The following is a 20,585-nucleotide window of genomic DNA, read 5'->3' on the forward strand; positions in this document are numbered from 1 at the left end:
AAAACGTCCCCGGCAGAAAAAAGCAGATAACACCATAAGTCGGTGGCCCATTGGTGGCTCCCATATTACATGCCTTCAAAATTTCACAGCTTTTTTTATGTCTTTGTTAAACAGTTTGACTTGAACTTTGCAGGTTGGGGACATATAGAATAAAGGTATTGCTTATGATTTTTTAGGTTTGGCTAATGGGATTTCTCTGCATTGTTTTCAGAATTGCTGAATTCAACCTTTTTTTCTCTTTTTTCTAATGAGGTTTTATTTTTACAGAGGTGTAGGCATAAGAATGACAGAACCAGTGTACCTCAGTCCATCATTCGACAATCTACTTCCATCCTATTTGTTTCTACAGGTAATCATTCTACTTCTAGTTCAACTTGTACAGAAAGAAGTCATTTTGCAGGAAAATGAAACATTTTAAATTTAATAAATGGCTCAAAATCTCTCCATTAATTTGTCCATTCTGAAATCTAAGGGCCTAAAGCAACCTCTAAATTGGTACTAGTGTGGTAAATATTTAATTTACTATCATAATTTCTATGCAGGTAAGTACTTAATCAATAATAACTCAATCGGAAAGAAGGAGGCAGAGTCCGTGGTGTTAGAGTTCTTAGGGGTTTTATTCCTTAAAAAGGAATGGTCATGGCTTAGCTATCATGTTCCCGCAACCACACAGGGTTCAGGAAGGGATAGAAGAGTGCGCACCACATTTTATTGACAGTACATAGCTTATATACTTAATTCATTGTCATAGAAAAGCATGTGGTAGGCGTAACAGCTGAGAGAAGACAAGATAACAATATCCATGTGTTAGTAATACGTAATCAGAAGGCGTGAACTAGGCGTGAACTAGAGGTGTGTGCTAGAAACGTCACCAGATAGGTGTCACAGAAGGGGTGGCACTGACGGAAATGTTGCAATGTCAGCAGAAATCGGAAACTTGGATGCGCGCGCAGCTGCATGACGTGTGATTGACGTGAGACTGGAGGGTGCAGGAAACTTGACATTTACACTGACGGAAAGAGACAGAAGTCTGGCATGTCAGATCAACTTGTACTTCTATCATATCTGATATCTGATGTTTGGGAACCATACTATCTGGAGGGAAAGGTCTCTGGGGCAGAAGCTAATCTATACTGACTGTGAGTGCGTGTATAAGCGCCTGAGTGTCTGCATGAGAAGCGTGGGGGCATGGGCCTTCCATGGGAGCATGGTAACAGAGGCTATGAATTACTTGCACGGAGACAGGTTGGCCCTTTGCTCTACAGATGAGGGAGATGTTTACTGAAGCTAGTAGGCAGGAATGTATTTTCGAGGAGCGGAACAGATAACTCGAAGGTTATAGTCAGTCTTGGCAGGCAGCAGGCTGAGCTAAGCACGGTGGGCCGCGCTGGAAGTAAGTCAGAGTTCACGGGTACAGAGGCAGCCGGGGCTGAGGATTTTAGAGTCAGAAGCCAGAAAAATGGCTCGATGGCAGAAATTCAGGGCCTACTTTGCCAGAGCTGAAAAACGTGTAAGGTACACTACAAAAAGACGTTGGCATAGCATACTTAGGAACGGACTATTCAACCCATTCAGGGTGGGTCTGAAAGAGGACATGTTAACGTTGGACGCAAATGTATTTGCGTCTTCGTAGCTGGCACAGGAGGGAAGTTACATGCACTTTAAGCTGGTACATGGAGTCGGTGGGGTACACGCTAGGGAACACAATCTTGACCATAAAATTTATATTTCCTCATTCCCTCCTTGTTCCCTACGGACCCTTCATGATATATCGATCCTCATGAATCGATCAGTTTGTTCTTGTAACATCATTTGCTCTTCTTTCTTTCTTTCACGTTTTGAGAGGAAACTGGAATGTTCAATGCATGATGTGGCACACAGTCCACAAATCGCTGGCCCACACTGTAGGCACAGGCAGCAACTGAATACTAGGACTAGGCCAATGCCTAGGAAGGATAGGATCTTCCATCCCCAAGCTGTCAACGTTGTCCAGAACCAACCGGACCAAGTCCAGGTGCCTGGATTCTGATGTATCAGATTTGCAATTTTATGAAGATGTGTAATAGCTTGATATACAGATGGTGCGTTTTGGGGAATGAAAATACAGCAACTTGACCCGATGACCTTACAGGCTCCACCTCTATCTGCCAAGATGACGTCAATAACAAGACGATTCTGAAGAACAACAACCCGCATGGCGGACTGCTCTTCTGTTAAGTTACCTAAGGCGGAGGCAGTTTCATTCACTACTGCTTCAAGGGTTCTAGTTAATCTGCGTATCAGTTTACTATTTTGGACGGGACCTAAAAAGAAAAAGAATCCTTTATTAAAATCGGTGTATTGTTCCCATGCTGTTTCTGTATAGTCGACAAGTGAGATATCTCTTCTGAGTCTGTTCTTTGCTAGATTTGTATTTCTGTGATAGTCAGGAGGAGCTAGAAAAACAGGTGGCAGAAGGAATGCAATGTAACAGGTACCATCCCAATCTGGAGGTAAGCGTATGTATGCGGTATGACCACAAACAAAATAGGAATGACGGGTAGCTCTAAAAGAAGACTTGCCTTGATCACTGAATTCGACCACAATAGTACATTTACTATGGCCTAAGTGTACTGAACCTTTCTTGCTGACACACAATTCACCAGTGACTGGTAGTACTGACATAGCGGGCAGGACTGGAGCAGGTTCGGATTCAACTGTAAGGATCATAAGGTTAATTGTGTAATTACCTAGTCCATAAACTTCGTTTTCTAGATCAGTTCCTATTCTAATGGGGAGTCCCTTCTTGTCAGGATAACAGGCATTAAGCAGAACTAAGTTCAAGTTTCCCCAAACCCAGCTCCCTTTGAAAACAGCAATATCAGGATCTACGGAATTTATTATTCTAAACCAGGCACCGCAGGAGCCATTGTGAGTGAACGGGTACGGAAAGAGGGGCAGAGCTCCCTTGTATTTCTGGTAGGGAGGGAGTCGGCCACATATCCAGCAATTTGTAGCATTGTTAGTCTGATGGGAATGATGTAACATACTAATGAATGTGTTGTTGCGCAGCGCAAGTCTGTAAGAAAGTTCATGTGGAGGTAGCTTACTAAAAGAATGTTCAGCAGAAACATTATAAGCAGATTGTTCACGCTTGAAAATAGGGTAATAGATGGGGAGCAATATGCTCGCAATGATTATCAGAACACTTAGAAAAAACATAATTACGTAGTGATTTGCAATATGTACGTTTCTTTAATTGTCTTTCTCTCTCTCTATCTCGATCTAGGGGATACATGTCAGAAACTATTTAACCGATTCACCTAGGGGAGGACTTAAACAATTAAACTGTCTGACTTGCTAGATCGGAGCTTCATACGGTACTCCTCTTGGGGAGTTTTCTCTCGTTCGGAAGTTTTAAAGTCACTAGTTTTGATACAGTCTTTGGTGGGGGTGGACGAGCCTGGATCTGGTTTCAGTTCGTTATATTTTTTGATATGGCTCGTGTGGACCCACCCCTTTCTGCCTTCCAGCTTCACTGCGGTCCTCGTTGTAAGAAGGACGGTCTTTGGCTCCTTCCAGCGGGGCTCCAGCGGGCTCTTCCTGTCGAAGTTCCGTACTAAAACTGTATCACCAGGACGGACATCATGCGGCTTTACATCAGTGTTGTCGGGGAAAGCTGCGGCAACCTGTGAACGACATGATTGGAGTGCAGACATCAAGGAGGCAAGATAATCTGTCAACATATTACTATCAACATCAGTGATCTTTTTCGGAATGGGCGTCCCCCACATATTCGGTGGTCTACCAAAGACCACTTCGTACGGGGATAGTCCTGATCTCGAATGGGCAACCATCCTCATGTAGAACAGTGCCACGGGCAGGGCGACTATCCAGTCGACCCCTTTCTCTTTACATATTTTTGCAAGGCGTGTCTTTAATGTCTGGTTATGCCTCTCTACAAGGCCTGCGGCTTCGGGATGTCGGACACAATGGAATCTCCACTGGTATCCTAGCAATAGGGAAACCTGCTTCATTAATTCAGATGAGAATGGCTGACCGTTATCTGAGTACACGACACGAGGCAAGCCGTACCGTGGGAAAAATTCACGAACCAGCTGCCTGGCAGTGGTCGGAGCAGTATAATCTGGGACGGGGTATGCTTCGGTCCAACGGGACAGAGCACAAACAATTACGAGGACATATTTGAATCCTCGACAACGGTCCATCTGGATATAATCCATCTGGAGGACTTCAAAAGGGTAATCGGGAGGATGAAATCCACCTTGCTCTACAGGGACGCTTTTACCTGGATTGAACTGACAACAGATCATGCAAGTACGCACTTTCTGTTTTGCTGCTGCTCGTAAGTGTTTATTACTCCAAAGATTTTGTAAACTGTCTAGCATTGCTTTTTCTCCTAGGTGTGCTGGACTATGTGCTGTATTAACCATGACTTGAACCATAGAGTCAGGGAGAAACCATGTAGATTTTCCCTTCGTCATCCAACCTTGTTCTGTTTGAATCCCTCCTAGTTCAGTCCATTTCTTTATTTCATCTGGAGTAGCATGTGCCTGAATATCTATTACATCTAGTGTGGGATCCCTGACTGTCATACAATTTGTCGGTCCTATTGTCTTTGTCATGTCAGTTGTCTGAGTGTGAGTCAGTGCTGTATGTTTTGCTGTCTGGTCTGCCAGGTCGTTACCCTGGGAAACAGAATCTGTAACTTTAGTGTGTGCTTTACACTTCATGACGGATATGCCTGAAGGCAGATGTATTGCTTCTAACAGTGCTTGAATGAGGGGACCATGTTGGATCTTGGTACCATGAGAGGTCAGAAAACCTCGTTCTTGCCATAACATACCGAAGTCGTGTACAACTCCGAACGCATAACGGGAATCAGTGTATATGTTGACATTTCTGTTTTTGGCTAGAATACAGGCTCGGGTCAGAGCAATAAGCTCTGCTGCTTGAGCGGACAGTGTGTCAATACGATGTGTTTCCTTTACTTCGGTTTCAGTGGTCACTGCATAGGCGGCCACTAATTCTCCTGTACTTGTTCGCATACATGAACCATCCACATAAAGTGTCAGGTCTGGATTTGTCAGTGGAACATCTGTTAAGTCTCGTCGAGGCTTTGTTACTGCATTAATGATTTCTATACAATCATGCGGAGCTGGATCTGTCATAATTGTAGGTAACAGTGTTGCGGGGTTCAGAATGCTGCAGCGTCGGATTTCTATGTGAGGCTGGAATAGCGTCAATTCATAACCTGTCAGTCGTGCTATAGTCAAGTGTTGAGTCTGGGTTCTGTTTAAAAGAACCTCTACAGAATGTGGAACTTGTACTGTTAACTGATGCCCTAGGACAATTGAATCACTCTGTCTGATTGCTAATGCTGTTGCTGCTACAGACTTTAAGCACGCAGGGAGTGCCTGGGCTACTGAATCCAATGTACTTGAAAAATAAGCGCAAGGCTTATATGAACCTGCTTGGTCTTGGGTGAGGACAGACAATGCTGTACCATCACGTTCTGTAACAAAAAGTGTAAACGGCTTGCTGTAACATGGTGTTGTTAAAACTGGTGCTTGACATAATGCTTTCTTTAGTTCCTCAAAGGCTTGTGTATGTTCCTGAGTCCAAGGGAGGACAATCAAAGTCGCTGCCTCCTGTGTCGTTAACTGGATGAGTGGTTTAGCTAGAAATGCATATTGAGGAATCCATTGTCTGCAGTACGAGGTGAGGCCTATGAAGGCCCGCACTTCCTTTTGTGTCTGGGGTCGTGGCATATTTACAATCAACTGAATGCGATCGGGAGTGAGCTGCCTCCCCACTTTGGACAGCAAGTGACCCAAGTACACAACTTGCTGACCACAGAATTGTAGCTTCGAAGGAGACACCTTGTGTCCCTTGTCGGCCAAAAAATGTAAAACTGTCAGTGATGCTTGTTCACATTCGGGCTCACTTTGTGCGGTGATCAGCAGATCATCGACGTATTGCAGTAAAGCAGTGTTAACTGGCATTTGAATACAATCTAGTTGTCTTTTCAGTGCTTGACTATAGATGCTGGGGCTTTCTGTGAATCCTTGAGGTGCGCGGGAAAATTTGAAACTTCGTCCATTTAAACTGAATCCGAAGAGATATTGGCTCTCTGGATCAATCGGTACACTAAAGAAGGCGTTCTTGAGGTCAATTACAGTAAAGAACGTTGCCTCTGAATCAATAGCAGTCAATAGAGAAGAGATATCGGGGACCACAGGGTATTGTGGTACAATACATTTATTCAGCTCTCGAAGATCAATCACCAGCCGATATACTGGCGGTGCATTGGGATCAGTACGTTTAAGAATTGGAATGATGGGTGAATTACAGATATTGGAGTCGGTCTCTACGACCACTCCTTGGGCAATGAGCTCTTCAATGATTTTCAGTAAAGCCACTACAGCATCGGGTGGTAACTTGTATTGTCTGATTCGTGGTAGAACTACTCCTGTCTTGAGTGTAACACGGTATGGTGTGATATGCATACAACCTACATCAGTTGGGCCTGTTGCCCACAAGTGATCTGGTACATTTTTCAATCTGACATCGAATTCTCGCAAAACATAATGACCCTTGAAATCCCGCAGAAAGAGTCTAACTCCCTCCGGGGAACAGCAAATTATAGCTCCTAGAGCCTTCAATGTTTTAATTCCTAACAGATTTTCTGGACATGATTTCGTAAGTAACAAGTCTGTAATACGTGATAATGGACCCACAGCCAGGGGGACTGGTTCTGATACTTCATTTATAATGGGCTGTCCTGAGAAACCAAGGGAAACATTCTGTGAGCCTGAGAGGGGTGCCCCTGGGACTTCGTCATGGCTGATTGTGGTGCGGCTTGCCCCTGTGTCAATTAAACACTTTCTATCCTTTCCCAATACTTGACTGTGTACATAAGGACCTTCTTGATCTACAGGAATTTCAATAAGAGGCAAGCCAAATTCCCTCTCTAGGCTGTTTCATGTATATCGCTGATAATCGGGGTAAGCAGATTGGGCATACTGGTACATTTGTTGGGAAACTTGCTGAGTCGCGGCAAGAGGCTGTGGCTGAGATACCGCTACTGTCTGTGCTGTATGCGATGAAGCATGCATAGGCTGTGTGTTCTGTGAGGTCTGTACATTCTGTGGAGTCTGTTGCTGAACCTGATCTTGTCTTGGTGGATGCGGTCTCTCTTTAGTTTTACCTGTTGCTATATTGTGTTTCAGAACTGGACATTCATGTACGTAGTGACCTGGCTGCTTGCAATAGTTGCACGTCCCTTTAACAGGACCTGCGGAATGATTTGTCTGATTCGTACCTTTCCTATTTCCGTCGGTATGTACCGACTGGGCTACTAACATTTTCATTTTTGTGTCTTTCATACGTTTCTGTTCCTGATCTTGTTCTTCTCTAATTCTATTCTGATGGTATTGTAACATTTGTAACATCTGTGATGGCGTATTTGCTTGCCATGTACTCTCGACCTTGTATACACGGTTTTTAACTGTTAACAGGGAATTCTCGACTAGCTTTGATACAAAAAGATGCGGGTACGATTCGCTACTTGGTTTAAGACCACTATTAATAATGAAACATTTCTCGAATCTTGAATAAAAATCACTAGTATCTTCGTCGGGTTTCTGTTTACATGCTGAGATTGCATCCCAGTCTTCTTTTCTAGTTGTTAGTAATCTTGGCAGAACCTGTACTATTAAACCTGGTAATGCTTTAGTTTTGTCCCCGAGGCCTACCCCTGGGACACGCTTGCTTTCTTCGTCTTCTATTTCTGCCCATGCAATCTTTTTGTCTCCCACCTCCCATTCCTTTTCCTTGAGTTTCTCGTATATGCCCGTAGGCAGCAGTACCTTTAACATTTTCATGATATCTTCATATGTGTAATCCCCCATCAGTAACATGTCTTTAAGCTCTCGGTGGAAACCTGCAGGGTCTTTATCATGGCTCGGTACTAGTTTCTTCATTTCTAACAGTTCTAACTTAGTCAGTGGCGTGTGTACATACACGCGTTTCAAGAGATGATCCGCACCCATAACTGGGTGTACTTCTCGTAAGGGGTTCTGACTTTCAATGCCACTCAGGCATTCCATACGATACATTTTTCTTTCTGGGGGTGGAGCGGGAGCGTATTCAGAGCTTGCAAAAGTGTCATATCTGTGTCGCTGTTCTAGAATTATCTGTATTAACTTGGTACTTAGACCTCTCCATCTGTCCATGAGTAGTGCTTCTAGAGTTTCGTGTAAGGGACCTGGATCGGAATGTTTATTTCTGTATTTCGTGAGGAGGTGCTGCATCATGTATACACCTGCTAATTTCTGCTCGTCTGGGGAGAGGTTCAGGAATGTCTGTGCTACGGTGTCATCATTATACATATCCGGATTTTCAGCCCATAATATGGCTGACCGGGCTAGTTCCTGTTCATCCATTGAATTCAGTATATGGTACCCTACTCGGTCTCGGAGTCTTTTATCAGTCTCCTGGAACTGGTGTTCAGAAGAATTCGGGTTAGTTAAGGCAGAGAGAAAAACTTTCTTGCTTTCTGGACGGATACCTTTCCTAAGGTAAGTTCCCTTACCTACATACGCTATAGTATCTGTAGTCTTTTCTGATTCTTCTAGTTCTTCCTCCTCCTCCTCGGAGGCCCTTTCATTCTCTTTTTCGTGCATTTCTATCACTGCTTTTCTTATTTTCTTGTACATACTGGCTATGCAAGCCCCCTTATCATGTTTTCCTTCAGATATATTTTGACCCCACTTGTTTAGTGCATCTAACTCGCTCTGATCTGTCCCAGGCCTATCTCTTTCTCTTATTAGGCAATTTATGAAAAAACGTAGTATCTGTGCTTGAATGTCAACTTTCTGATGCTCCATGGCATCCTTAACACTGTCAGGGTCTTTACCAGTCTGAATGAACTGATATATTCTGTCTAGGCGCTCCTTCATCCCTGCAAATAACAGCAGGAAGTCAGCAGCAGATCTTAACCGTAGTGAGGCCATCATCATTCTGTCGTTTTTGCCGGGTACTGGATCATATCTGCAAACTGAAAGTTTTTCTTTGAGTATGTCAAGACGGGGTGACTTGAACGTGAGAGGACTCTGCATATCCCTAAGGTTTACTCTGTGTGTCAATGGTGGGGTGTGAAAACCCCCTGTCGCACCTCCTGAAGCGGAAGCTTGGGCATTATCTCTCTGAGGAGTCTGTATCTGAACTTGAATTTGTCCTTTGGTAACGTCAGGTAGACGTGGTTTCGGTAGATCTATTTTAACTGCGGGAAGTGGTGGAGGTGGAGGAATCTGTTGTGGTACTGGCGGAATATGATCTTGGGGCGGGTTACCACCCCCATCCCTGTCGTTAGGCAGGGTGCGGACAGGCAGATTGGTGTAAGCGGGTGCTACATCTTCTAGGTAGGAATTCAGGAATATGTCTTTAGTGGTCCTGTGATTTACTTTAGTTGGCACTAATGGTGGCGGCAGATTTTTCGGTATTTCTGAAATGGCCTCAGGCGAACCCTCGGCCGCGAGATACATACCGTTTACGAGGTTATTTCGTGCACGGTCTACTTGCTCTGTTTTTACTCGGATCCCTTCAGTAACTAATTCGTTTTCTTGAGCTTTATCTGATTCTCTAAGTCTGTCTTCTCTACGTAGTGCTTTTTCAGCACGCTTATGTGATTCCTTACGCCAAAACTCTATGGCGTCTTTCTGGGATTGTCTGGCTTTCTTTTTCCATAGTGCTTCCTCTACCTTCATGATGCACTCAGCATCCCATGTTCCAGTAACTGGCCATCTGTGTCTCTCGTCTAGATGTTTTGTGTAATCGGCCCATAAATCTAGATACAATATGGCATCTAAGCCATGCTTGTGGTACATGAAATTACCTGGAGTGTCCCTAGGGGGAATAGGGATTTCTTCCTCCAGTATCCCTTTCCTAGTTCCTATCTGCTTTAGCTTGTTGAAAAACGGCATCTTGTTTCTACTTAGTACTGAAAGCTCGATCTTACCTACTTAATACTGAATTCAGCTATTTATACAAGAACGCACAATAATGCACATTAAAAACAGTCACACTCATACCACGACATTAATCACATAAAAAAACATTTAAAACATATATCACTACCCCTTTATACGGATGTACTGCTAAACAGCACAGATACACTGTCTAAAAACAGTGCAAAAACTTGAAATAACGGATGTACTGCTAAACAGCACAGATACACTGTCTAAAAACAGTGCAGACCGGACTTGTGTACCCAAACCCGTCTTGATACGACCCAGCAATGGTACTCACCGGGAAGCACGGAAATCGGAAGGCCTCGGAAAACTCGACTGGACTGGACTCGGCTCAACTTCGGAAAACTTCGGAAAACTTCGGAAAACTTCGGGAAACTGGTGGGCCTCTTGACACCTCGGACCTTGCTTCCTTCGGCTAGGCTCTGGTCGGGATCCTCCGCACTCCTCACCGCCTCGTCTGGGTACTGATCGCAGTCTTCGTCACCTCCGTGGGCCAGAGGGAGATGCAGGAAATCCTGCCGGTACGCGTAGTTTCCGTCAAGCTGATGGCAGGGTACAGAGCTTGCAATGCACCAACCGGCGCGTGAGGTGGGGGAGGGGTCCCTGTTCGGGCGCCAAAATGTGGTAAATATTTAATTTACTATCATAATTTCTATGCAGGTAAGTACTTAATCAATAATAACTCAATCGGAAAGAAGGAGGCAGAGTCCGTGGTGTTAGAGTTCTTAGGGGTTTTATTCCTTAAAAAGGAATGGTCATGGCTTAGCTATCATGTTCCCGCAACCACACAGGGTTCAGGAAGGGATAGAAGAGTGCGCACCACATTTTATTGACAGTACATAGCTTATATACTTAATTCATTGTCATAGAAAAGCATGTGGTAGGCGTAACAGCTGAGAGAAGACAAGATAACAATATCCATGTGTTAGTAATACGTAATCAGAAGGCGTGAACTAGGCGTGAACTAGAGGTGTGTGCTAGAAACGTCACCAGATAGGTGTCACAGAAGGGGTGGCACTGACGGAAATGTTGCAATGTCAGCAGAAATCGGAAACTTGGATGCGCGCGCAGCTGCATGACGTGTGATTGACGTGAGACTGGAGGGTGCAGGAAACTTGACATTTACACTGACGGAAAGAGACAGAAGTCTGGCATGTCAGATCAACTTGTACTTCTATCATATCTGATATCTGATGTTTGGGAACCATACTATCTGGAGGGAAAGGTCTCTGGGGCAGAAGCTAATCTATACTGACTGTGAGTGCGTGTATAAGCGCCTGAGTGTCTGCATGAGAAGCGTGGGGGCATGGGCCTTCCATGGGAGCATGGTAACAGAGGCTATGAATTACTTGCACGGAGACAGGTTGGCCCTTTGCTCTACAGATGAGGGAGATGTTTACTGAAGCTAGTAGGCAGGAATGTATTTTCGAGGAGCGGAACAGATAACTCGAAGGTTATAGTCAGTCTTGGCAGGCAGCAGGCTGAGCTAAGCACGGTGGGCCGCGCTGGAAGTAAGTCAGAGTTCACGGGTACAGAGGCAGCCGGGGCTGAGGATTTTAGAGTCAGAAGCCAGAAAAATGGCTCGATGGCAGAAATTCAGGGCCTACTTTGCCAGAGCTGAAAAACGTGTAAGGTACACTACAAAAAGACGTTGGCATAGCATACTTAGGAACGGACTATTCAACCCATTCAGGGTGGGTCTGAAAGAGGACATGTTAACGTTGGACGCAAATGTATTTGCGTCTTCGTAGCTGGCACAGGAGGGAAGTTACATGCACTTTAAGCTGGTACATGGAGTCGGTGGGGTACACGCTAGGGAACACAATCTTGACCATAAAATTTATATTTCCTCATTAGGACTAAGTGAGAAGGTAAAAGGTCCCGATATTAACTGGATAACAGCTGTTTGCACATCTTTTAGTATAGCACATGTGATTTTTATAGAAGCTTATTAAGTGAGACAATCGACCAAACAGATTTGTGATTGAGGGATGAATATCTTTGTTTTCCAGAGGCCATAGATGTTGAAATTATCTTGCTACATTTCTGTTCGGAAATTCTGTCCAGCACCAAGCATTGAGAAAAGGGGTTGGAATCTTGCTCTGATATACATTACCATATTCAATCTTGAGTTCTCAATGAACTACTCTGAATCCTACTCTGGGACTTTAAGGACGATCCATTTTATTGGGTAATTCTGCTGGCTTGGATCTTTTTTCATTCATAGAGAGTAATGACTCAAGAAGACTATGCCCGCTTGTGTTTAAGAAGGTGATCCATGCTAGGTGCCACATGCATTCTCTACAGCTTCATCTGGTGGGCTGAACATTCTAAACTTGCCTTGGTTCTTCCATGCTGGGTCCCAGCTTTGTGACATTAGGTTTATGCTCCTAACTACTAATATTATAAGTGTTGAAATAGAGACCACATAAGACAAGATTACACTATTGGCCTCCATATGCACACATTTTTTTTTTTTTTTAAATAAATTTTATATTACGCTAGCTAGACCCGGGTGCATCAGAGCGCTTCACAGAATCCAGAGCCAGGCAATAATCCAGTCACTTAGTAAATGACGCGCAACAATCTTAGGCTCAGGTACAAACAACAATAAGTACAATAAATACACATAGAAATATTAGGCAATGCAGGTGGAATACAATATGTACGCAGACAGCAGCTCAGCCCTGAGGGCGGTTACTGCTTATGGGCAAGTCACGAATTATGAGTCCAGTGAGAGAGCGAGCTTCAAGGCAAAAGAGGCGAACAGTAGCAAAAGAGGCAAACACTAGTAAACAGCCAGCTGTTTAACCCCTTCCCTGCGGGGGTTTTTCACCTCCTGTGCGGATGGGAAGGAGGGCCGCGCGCGGCGCCGCTGTGCTGGTGATGAGCTCAGCTCGTCATGAGGCACAGCGGAGCTGCACTCATGACGAGCAGAGCTCGTCACAACCACACCCGTTTTTCGAACGTTCAGCACAGCGGGAAAATTATACCCGCATGCGAACGTTCCAACGGCCATGACGAGCTCAGCTCGTCATGAGTGCAGCTCAACCGTGCCTCATGACGAGCTGAGCTCATCATTAGCACGCAATGGGTTAACAGGCCAAAGAGAGGCTGATAGAACCAAGTTCAAGAGTTGTTAAGTTGAGTAGGTGGCGTTTTAGGTCTCTTCTGAAGCCAGTGAAGGAGGGGTTGCATCGTAATTCCATCAGGAGAGTTCCATATGCTGGGAGCGTTACCCGAGAAAAAGCAAGCCTGGGTCGATTTATTTTTTAGTTTGGGAGGGACGAGAAGAAGTGTGTTGGAGCTTCTCTATGATCTGGTTCTTCCTGCTTTAGTGAGTTTGTAATCTAAATAGTCTGGGCTGTGTAAGTGAATGGCTTTGTGGGTAATACAGGCAGTCTTGTAATTGCATCTTCTGTAGGAAGCCAGTTGTGGGTCATGAGTGCAGGCGTGATGTGATCATACCATTTAATATCTGTTATGAGACTGGTTGCCTTGTTTAGTACTGATCTGAGGGGAGCGAGGTGCGATTTTGAAGTCTGTCTCAGGATTGCATACTCATACAAGCATTGATCGCCTTGGTGCATCAGGCAGTGTTGCAGCAGTAATGTAAAAAAGTCTTTGCCAATTTGAAATGCCTCTACATGGGTAATGCATAACACCCATATTGGCAATAACCCCTGGAATCAAGGTCATGATATTAGTGATAAGTCTTCCTAACTCCACATGATTTACCACTCAATTGTCAATTTAAAATATATTTTGGAAATTGTCATTTTTCTACAAACATCAGCTTATGAATTCTGAAAATACTCAGTTTTCATACCTAATACACTCGTAGTCCCCCTGCTGTAGACACTTTTCAAATTGTAGGGCATGACTCCTGAGAGACTAGCCTTTACCCACGCTGGTCTTTTGTCTGAGAACCTGGACATCCTGGGATTTGCTAAGAAGTCCTCTACCAGCAAGTAAAACAGGAGCAATATCTGAGATATTCTCCCGGGAAACTGTCAGGAGGTAAATCTGCAGACTTGCTTAGTGGATGTTGTTACCCTTGTTATCTGGCTTGTATCGACAACTTGACATAAGAGAAAGTTATGTATTTTTCATTGGAACCCATCTGATCAAGCTTTAGGATTCATGCTTCACAGCGTATGAAGTTGTCAGGAGACACCTCAAGGACCCGATTCACATCTTTTCTTTAACCCCTCCCATGCCCATGACGAGCTGCCATGGTGCTCCGGTGCTCATGACGAGCTGAGCTCGTCATGGCCCGTGGAACGCTCGCACGCTGGGCTAATTCCCATGCAGTGCTGAGCGTTCCATTAAACGGGCGTGGTCGTGACGAGCTCAGCTCGTTCTGAGCACCGGAGCACCATGGCTCATGACGAGCTGAGCTCGTCATTAACATGGGGGCGCTGTGCGCGCGCCCCCCAGCACAGCAGGGGAATAGCCTCAGCAGCCAAGGGGTTAAATAGTCACCCCTGCTTTCTTCAGGCCTCAACTGGTCTTTGTTGTCAGACTGATGCATAACCTTGTTTACTGCTGATCACAAGTAACTCAGAGACTTTGTTGGCGGCCTTAATATGAGTGAATGTGCACCAGGTCCTTCTGGCTCAGTACCATTTTCGGTTGTACATTTGGAACTCGTGGCTCTGAAGGCCTCACCTAATCTTTGTCTCAGATAATTTTTCAACATTCCATATGAAGAAATAGACCGTGACAGATGCCTACACCAAACTAATGAAAGTTTTCCATTTTGACGCCGAGATGCTCCCTGGAGCGATTGTAGCGCGGTATAAATGGGCAATTACATTACATTACATTACCGTCCTCCTGGCAGGCTTCTACATCCATGTGCGATCCTAACTGAAAAAAACCTGCAAATCTTGGGCATCAGGTTTGCATTGCATTATGGCAATCCATATTTTGGCCCGCAAAGTGGTGCTAGGGCAAAAATACATTTTTTTAGCAGAACTCATTGCTTCACTTTACATGGAGAACCTTCAGCAAGTATCAGAAAACATTTAACTAAAGCCAAGGAAGCTTCAGTGACATTCTCCAGCCATATGCATGTGAGAAACGTTTACCGGATGGCTAAGAACCATCCTTGCACATTGGGACAGGCTCTTACTTCCCTCCAGCCTCCCCCACTAATACACTCAAAGATTTAGTTCTCTTTATTAAGAAGGAGACTGGTGAGGTTGCACACACAAAATGAATAGATGAGAACGACTACCTATGATGCATGGATGCCTGTGCAGTACTGGCACGTAAATGTCTAATTTAACAACCTTTATTTGCAAATAATTACTTTTCCCTACGAAACTTTTTTGCTGGACCTTTTAATAAAACTTTGCCGACTTCATCAAATTGTTGAAGTTCTTTTTAGCACAAGCATACTTGCTTTGGCCCACAGTGTTTAAAATGACTCATGTTTTGTTTACAATCGCTCTTGTGGTCTGTTAGACTTTAAATGAACTCTCTGCACACTCGTGACAATGTGAATCCTAACTATTTTTCTTTTCTGAAATTCTCTAAGCCAGAACTTGCCCTCTGTTGTCGTGAGCCATGTTTTAAATCCCCAACCTGGGGATAGGGTCCTAGACATGTGTGCTGCCCCTGGAGGAAAGACCACGCATATTGCAACAATAATGGATGATCAGGTAGGATCAGTCAGTGGCTTGGCATGTGGTTTTCTGTTGTGTGTGTGTAACAATGATAGTCTACTGTTTTTAACCTGAACTCGTATGTCCATGGTAAAAATGTATGCTGATCACATACGAGAGAACGCACTGAAATAGGACAATTTCTTTTGCTCATCCTTGACCCGTTTGGACAACCCTTAAGGTTTTTTACGTACTATTCTGTTTTTAATAGCATGCTTCATTGTGAAGTCTTCGCCTGGATACAGACGGTATCCAGGCGGCTCAACCTTTATAGTCTAGGGAGCTCTTTGGCTCAGGAGATTGATCTACGATTAAAATCGTATAGGGCTACCCTATTTTTTCATATGAAACTTTATTTCTGGGTATTATGGCATGATTAAAAACAGAATGCAATGCTGTTGGAGGAGTTTATTCGCTCCAGCAACTGGCTTCATGCCATAACTTATGCCTACTGGTCAATTGGCTTTGGTCAGGACCAAATTTTAGATCCCTACTTTACCCATCATACTCGTACAGCCATGATACTCACACAAACCCTCTTGAGTGACTTCCTCAGTTAAGGTATTTAAAGGTCTAACTGCTGGGCCGCGTAGCATATATGATGTAGGCCAGCCTAGTAGTCACACTTTCATCAAAGGTCCTGGCCATGTGGTACCTAGTACATTCCTCCGATCCCTGCATGCATGTAGACTGCAGCTGCTGGAACCAATAACTTCCTTGCTGAGGAGCTGATTCTGCAGCTGATCCTGATGCACCAGAATTCCCAGGGCCGACTGACATCTCAGCGGACTGAGGCTTTCAGAGAAATCATGTTTGGACTCTTTGGCACCCTTCTGAATCCCTGTGGCCCCACAGATCCGTGAAGGCCTTAAGTCGGATTACCACAGACAGATCCTTCCTCGATGTCATCTATTACCCCTGAGCCATTTCTGGTTCAGCTTTGACTCTGGGGCCAATTTCAAATCCGCCACCAAGATCCAAGACGGTTTCTGCCACGTTGATCCCTGTCCCAATGGCGCCAATGTTGGAGGAGGACACTATTCCAATTGTCTTGTCTGACTCCAAACTAAATGTCTCTCGACTGTAATTGAGGTTGTGTGTTGGAACAGTTCCATCAAACCCTGTCCTACCTTATTCAAACAAAACATTGCCTATACCTTGGAGCCGCCTTCCTGAGCTCCAGCATCATTTTGGATCAGATGCTGACCAAAGTGAACCAGCTTTTGGTGAAGTGGTTGATGAATTACCCCCACACTATGATGATGACAATTTCTACAAGGACCTTCAAGAGGCCAGTGGATTTGATACTTTCCCCTGATACTGGGCAGGGTTCTCCGCCTGGTCCCTCAACTGAAGAGACAACCTTTTTTGTTGTGATCATCAGATGCACAGCTGAAGTCCTGGACTTACGAATACCTACTGTTGGGGTAAAAACAGCGTCTTTATGGACATTTTGCAACCTACGCAGGCTTCATCCAGCCCTTGTTGACTTTCAGCAAACCCCTGACTGACACTCTAATGGGCACCTGGGCTAAGCCTTGCTCTTAACCACCTGTGAATAGACATGTGTCCGGAAGCTACAGGACTGCCTCTAATAATCCTGCTTTCCTGACACAGGACCCTATACCTGAAAGCCCGGTAGTACAGCCATTTACCAGCAGAGTTAATCACAATTCCCCTGAAAAAGAGCCGAAACGAATTGAGACATTCAGAAAACAGACGTTCTCCTCGGCCAGTCTGGCCCTTGGATTGATAAATAAATTAGTGGCAGCTGTTTGCTGGCTCGGTATTACCATACATTATGGGAAATGGTTGCAAAGATTTTGCCTGTAGTCCCAGAGTAATTCCCTGCCAACCTGGTGCATATTACTCAGGATGTCCAGCATGCAGCAAAATGTAATCAGGACTGGACACTACTGACTGCTTAGGAAGGATAGTTGTGACTATCGCGTGCACAGCGCCACGTGTAGATGATGTCCACGGGCTTCTCTGGTGCATTCAGTTGTCACTTATGAATATGTCTTTTGACTGCATTGCCTGTTTGGCGAGATGACCAATTCCACATTGGAGTGTTTCAAAAGAAAGCACTCCTAGCACGCTCCTTGACCCTCTCTACACCCGGGAGGCATTCTCCCCAACCGTATTGCCCCTTTTGACACCTTGGCAGGGGTTTGGCCTACAGGCAGTACTAAGGCCACCTGCCCCAGCAAACGGGCACAACAGTTCTTTTGAAGTTGAGGACCCAGCGGACAACATCCAAGCCCTCAGGGACAGTGAGCTTCCCAGTGTCCCACCCGTCCAGCATCTGCCAGTAAACCACGCTAGTTTGCCCTTAGTGGTACACTACCGCCCACAGGAACTGAATGTTACTTCTGCTATTACCTAGTGCCGAAAAAAGACAGAGGCCTTTGTCCTATTTTAGACTGCTCATCTTCTTCCTGCGGAAGGACAAACTTAAGATGTTCACGCTGGGCCAGGCTCTGCCTCCCCTGAATTCAGGAGACTCGATGGGGGCTTTGGATCTGCTGGACACCTACTTTCATGTACCCATATTGCAGACCCAAGCCTCTTGGGTCTGCAAATGTGGTGAAAGGTGGGCCTAAAGCATTTTCTGTTTGCCTTGCTCCCTTTCGGCCTCACCAGTGCCCTCCTGTGTTCACAAAAGTGATAGTGATGGTTGCAGCTCACAGTCCCAGGTTCGTGGTTCCAGTTTTCCCCTACCTTGATGGCGGGCTGTTGAAGGCGGGCTCACCTCTGTCAGTCATAGACCACCTCCAGACTACGGTGAACCTTCTCACATTGTTGTGGTTCACTATCAACAGGCCAAGTGTTGCAGCTGACTCCTTTACAGTGGCTCCAATTAATTGAAGCCATCCTGGATACAATGCAGTTTGCGAGCCTTGCTTCAGCCACAACTAATTTAGGACATTTGGGCTCTGATCCTGATGTTTCAGCCTTGTTCCTGGTTAGCCGGAACTTCTCGACATGAGCACCTGCTCATGTGTTTAGGCTATCACTTTGGTAGGATCTCCTGCTGCAGAGCAGGGTTCTGCAACCAGCCCTGTGCAATCTGCACCTCCATGTGTGGTGACTGAGCAGTGGCTGTTGACTACTTTCGATTCCCCTGAAGTTGTCATCCTACCTAACAGGCGTCCTTCTACAAAGTCTGTCGACTGACTGGTGTGAGACCCCGCAATATCAACCTATTGCAGGTCAGTTTGTCAGATGTATTTTTATTTTACTTTTATCTCTAACCCAGCATGGAGGAGTTACAGTGAGCACCATTAAAGGTTATTTGTCCGCCCTTTCGGTTGTTTTACATTTACTGGACCAACCACCTTTATTCAAATCCCCTGTTTAGAAGAGGTTTCTAAATGGTTTGACTCATTTGTTTCCTTGCAAAACCTTTTGTGATACCGCAGTTGGATCTTAATGTTTTCTCATTTTCCTCATGCACATTCCATTTGAACATATGCACAGCTATCCACTACTTCTCCTGATCCAAAGACTGTGTTTTTGGTCGAGGTGACTTCAGTTAGTCGAATGCATGAACTCCAAGCTCTTTCGGGGCGGCCACCTTACACCTCCTTTTTTCCAGATAGAGTGGTGTTGAGGACCAGCTGCCCTTTATGCCAAAGGTCGTGACTGCTTGCCACATTGGGCAATCACTCTCACAGTGCTCTTTGCTTTGCCTCACCCCTCAAAGGAAGAAGAGTGACTCCATTGGTTAGACCCTGAATAGCTTTTACATCAATCGCACCAAAGAACATAGGGTTGAAAATCTGCTTTTTGTGGGGTTCGCAGGGGCAAAGAAAGTCTAGGCAGTATAGAAAATGACTCTGTCAAGATGGATAGTGGTCTGCATGAACATTTGTTATGCATGAAGCAGCCTGCGGAAAGATTGAGAGCTCACTCCACTAGGGTCTAGGCTGCTGCCACCGCATTGCCACATGAAGTTCCTATTCTTGATTTTTGCTGGAACCTGGGCATCCTTGCACACATTCATGAAGCTCACATCCATGATGCACTACTGCCTTGACAGTCAGGCCCAGTTGGATGGGTGTTTTAGACGTTCCATTCAGTGCTGCAGGACTTTTTAGTCTAAGTTATTCAACAGACCCACCGCCTGGGAGATACTGTGTTCGTTACTACTCCTGAAGCTGAGGAATCTGCAGTTATAATTATTCATCAGAAGAAGTTACTTTCTGTCTGTAATGCTTTTTCTGGTGGATACTCTGTTAAACTGCAGATTCCTTACTGCTCTCCCACCTCCCTGTTCTGTAGCAAGATCTCTTTACCCATCTAAAATTGCCCCAGATCTAGAGATCTTCTTGCTGGTACCTCTGATTGTTTAGATCCATGTTTGAGGGAGCAGACAGAATTAAGAAAGACACAGATGTCGTCAAACAGCAGTGGTGCTTATATGCGGCTCAATTGTCACTTCAGGGGTGGAACGAGGTTGACGCGGAACACCACGACGCTTGATACCAGCATGTGAGAGCAATGTTGTGTAAATCTTTCAAATCCAGTATGGCGCCTGTAGATATTCTAAGGGTGAGGAATTTGTGGTTGGATAAATAATTCACCAAAGGTAAGTTACTTGTTTAAGACGGAGTCACAAAATGGAGGGCAAAAATATATACTTGTGCATATAAACTTCTGTGCTTGGAGAAAATTCCAACAGAATTCTAAGAGTGTTCTAGAACTGACTGCTTTAGTTTTCTAGCACTGCTCTCATTCATATGTAACAGGTTTGCATCTTAAATTTACACCAGATGGATGAATTCAACGTTTTTGATTTGACGTTATGTGCATTTGCACATTTATTGTAATTTTTTGTTCGACAAATGGAATATGGTTTTGCAGTGGAGAAACCATG

The 20,585-nt window shown here is 44.8% G+C and overlaps 1 protein-coding gene across 2 annotated transcripts in view; it reads left to right on the plus strand.

Moving 5' to 3' along the window:
• LOC147663345 (tRNA (cytosine(72)-C(5))-methyltransferase NSUN6-like) overlaps positions 1-20,585 on the plus strand; it is a 103,443-nt gene that overhangs the window by 50,499 nt on the left and 32,359 nt on the right. The window contains exons 4-5 of one of the 2 annotated variants that reach the window (XM_086950507.1): positions 268-349; positions 15,584-15,703. In XM_086950507.1, the coding sequence (XP_086806633.1) occupies positions 268-349; positions 15,584-15,703 (202 nt within the window). The remainder of the gene's footprint in view (positions 1-267; positions 350-15,583; positions 15,704-20,585) is intronic. The other variant, XM_086950506.1, reaches the window with a different exon arrangement.

The sequence above is a fragment of the Lissotriton vulgaris genome, unplaced genomic scaffold (assembly GCF_964263255.1).
Source record: "Lissotriton vulgaris unplaced genomic scaffold, aLisVul1.2 SCAFFOLD_2577, whole genome shotgun sequence".
Taxonomy (NCBI): Eukaryota; Metazoa; Chordata; class Amphibia; order Caudata; family Salamandridae; genus Lissotriton; species Lissotriton vulgaris.